Source organism: Mercenaria mercenaria, chromosome 14 (genome assembly GCF_021730395.1).
Source record: "Mercenaria mercenaria strain notata chromosome 14, MADL_Memer_1, whole genome shotgun sequence".
In the NCBI taxonomy this organism is placed as follows: Eukaryota; Metazoa; Mollusca; class Bivalvia; order Venerida; family Veneridae; genus Mercenaria; species Mercenaria mercenaria.
In genome coordinates, this window is record NC_069374.1 from 16,833,447 (window position 1) to 16,836,527 (window position 3,081).

The 3,081-nt window shown below is 39.4% G+C and overlaps 1 protein-coding gene across 1 annotated transcript; it reads left to right on the top strand.

Moving 5' to 3' along the window:
* Positions 1 to 1,151: 1,151 nt before the first annotated feature.
* Positions 1,152 to 2,588, top strand: LOC123544064 (uncharacterized). The gene has a single exon (XM_045330120.2). The coding sequence runs from the start codon at positions 1,152 to 1,154 to the stop codon at positions 2,586 to 2,588; it is 1,437 nt and encodes a 478-aa protein (XP_045186055.2).
* Positions 2,589 to 3,081: the final 493 nt, after the last annotated feature.

Below are 3,081 nucleotides of genomic sequence, written 5' to 3' on the forward strand. Positions count from 1 at the left end.
CCATAAACGAAATCAAACAAACTAAAGGTTATGATCTGAGACAACGCCTGCCGAAGTTCTACAAGAGAAGTCTCATCAACTTGTACATATATTACAACGACAAGCATCGACGAAATGACTACTAAACATTTGACTTTTTTAAATAGTTTATAATTTATTACTCAAGACACAAGAAGAAATACATCAAACAATCAAAACGTTCGATACAAAAAAAAGTTAACCACGCTTACTTTTTTTATTTTGTAACGACGTTTCTGGTTGAAGGTATGCTTTTTGAGACCTAGGTCTAAAGGTAAATGAAACATTTCTGATCATATCAATTTTAGCTTTCTGACTGATCAGACGTATAATTTCATCTCTTAGAACTACTCAATCAACTTAGAATAAAATTACATCGACTCGCTTGTAAGGTAAGCATCTATTTTGCATTACTTTGAAAATGTAACCGATGGAATTGCAAAATCAATTTTGTAATGATTTGAATTGGCGCTGTATCTATTCATTATTGTGAGACGAGAACTTATACTCGTGTTTCTTTTTCTACATCAGATGGCTTTTCATTGCGAACGATGTGGTGACATGCCAACGTTGACATGTGAAGATTGCTACAAGGCACTACAGTATAGAGGACAGGAACACGCGTGCAGTAAAGAAATAGAAAGACCGTTTTATTGTCTGAGATGCACGTTCATACAAGAGTCCAAGAAAGCAACATGTTTGATTTGTGGAGAAAAGGCATTTTACGAATGTAAAGGATGTGAATCGATCATGGACTATGATGGACAATACCATAACTGTCCAGAAAACTGCACAGAAGCGTTCACTCCTGTTTGTGATAAATGCGAATGAACTGTGAGTCATCATTGACGGTTAAAATAGTTAACCATATAGTTATTATTGTACCGAGATGCTTTTTTTTTTATCATAATTGTCAATTCTACAAGTAAAAATACTATATAAAAGACTTGTCTTCGTGTTTTCCCTTTATTAGTTTGTTAGTTTTAACACATTCGACCCGCATGACGACTTTTCTCGTTTCTGTCGGAACAAGCATTAGTGAAACTTTTGATGAAAAAAAAGTATTAAAGGGAAATCGTGTTTTCCTATTCAGTATAATACCTGGTGTGCATCAGTTTACTCCTCACTTAAGAATGAAGAGAAAACGAGAACAGATGACATTGTGGAAAGCCGCGTTCGTCAATGGACGGGAAACGTTCAAGTCATGGATTGACAAGGCACGAATGCTGGAATTGAACAGTGACGTCTCGTCTGCAAGCTCGACTCATTACTCGGATCTGAATTTGAAAAGCAAGTGTGCAAGAATGGAAGACAAGTTTATGTGTACATTTTCTGTCGGTATTCGACCTACGTCAAAGCAGAAGCGAACATTGAATCAGATGCTCAAAGTGAGCAACCACGCTTACAACTGGAGCAATTACCTAGTGAAGGAGAAAGACTTCAAACCTAAGCAGTTCGACTTGCAAAGAGTTGTTACCAAAACAAATTCAACAGACGTTCCGGCCGAGTACAGACTTCCAGGAGACGACTGGTCTTTCGACAACAAGATGTCAGGTATCAAGACAACGGCATGTAAGAACTTTTGCACCATGTACAAGTCTGCTCAAACCAATCAGAAGAAAACAAAGGTCGATCTCAGAAACAAAGACACTGCTATGTTACGCGAAGGATCGTTTGAAGTTCAAAGCAAGTACGTGAGATTGCTAACGGAAAAAGACATACCAGACGAACGAATTCGGCAATCGAGAATAGCTTTAATGCCAGACAACTTCTCGAAATCTAAGAAGGACTGGAAAGAAAGGTTTCTCAGGCTTTCAAAAAAAGTGTCCAAGCTACCACCTTTGAGCCACGACATGAAGGTGTGCAAACGTCCGGATGGGAAATTCATACTGCAGATTCCGTGCGATCCAATATGTACGCGACAGATACAAGTGCAAACTTCAGATTCGATATGTTCCATCGATCCGGGAGGCAGGACGTTTGCGACATGCTATGATCCTAGCAATATAAAGACATTTCAAATCGGACCTGAGGCAGACAAAAAGGAAATCATTCACAAGTATCACGAGAAGATCGACCAAGTTCATCGTCTCTTGGCGTACGCTCAAAAGAAAAAGCAGACGCAAGCCGTACAAGACAGAATCGGACAACTGAAGAAGCTGCACCTGAAATTGAAAACGTACGTCGACGACGTGCACTTGAAACTGTGCTCGTACCTGGTCAAGAATTACAAACTGGTCGTTCTTGGCAAGATATCGGTTTCGTCCATCGTGAGAAAAGACAGACCGAACCATCTTGCCAAAAAAGGCAACAGGGACTTGCTCTGTTGGCAGCACTACAGATTCAGACAGAGACTGTTACACAGAGTCCGTGGCACGGACTGCGAAGCGATCGCTCAAGACGAACGTTACACTTCCAAGACCTGTGGTAATTGCGGTGTGAAGAACAACAAACTCGGTGGAAAGGAAACGTTTATTTGTGAAAGTTGCAATTACAAAACTCATCGAGACGTCAACGGAGCGAGAAACATTCTGTGCAAATACTTGAAACTTTTTCCATTCGCAGCATAACGAAAGAAACTGACAATCGATTTTTTCGGGTTCGATTCTATCCCACTTGACTCGAAGAGTCAGAGGGCTCGAAGACATTTTCTGCACATATGTTGAAAAAAAAATATATGTGGCAAGAATGTCTTCGGGTCAAATGAGTTATCAGAGTGAAGATTGACACTATATTACAAGATGCTGGTAGAAAACACTCGCTCATATCTGCTCATTGTGATTACTTCGATCTAGAATTCGAAATGAAACTTGTCAGCGTTGCAGAAAATGAAATTATCTGTACTAAAATGAACAGATACGAGATCGAAATCAAGGAAATGGAACCAACAAATTTCCTTACTCTCTTTCTTGCGTTCAGATGCTTTTTCGCATCAATAGTTGAGATATTGAAAGGGCAATGCAGCGTCATTACAAATATGATACTGACTGTTATGTTTTTACATTGTTGGGTGCAAACACGATGTTTGAATATACCTGAAGTAAACCTGCACAAGGATTTGTT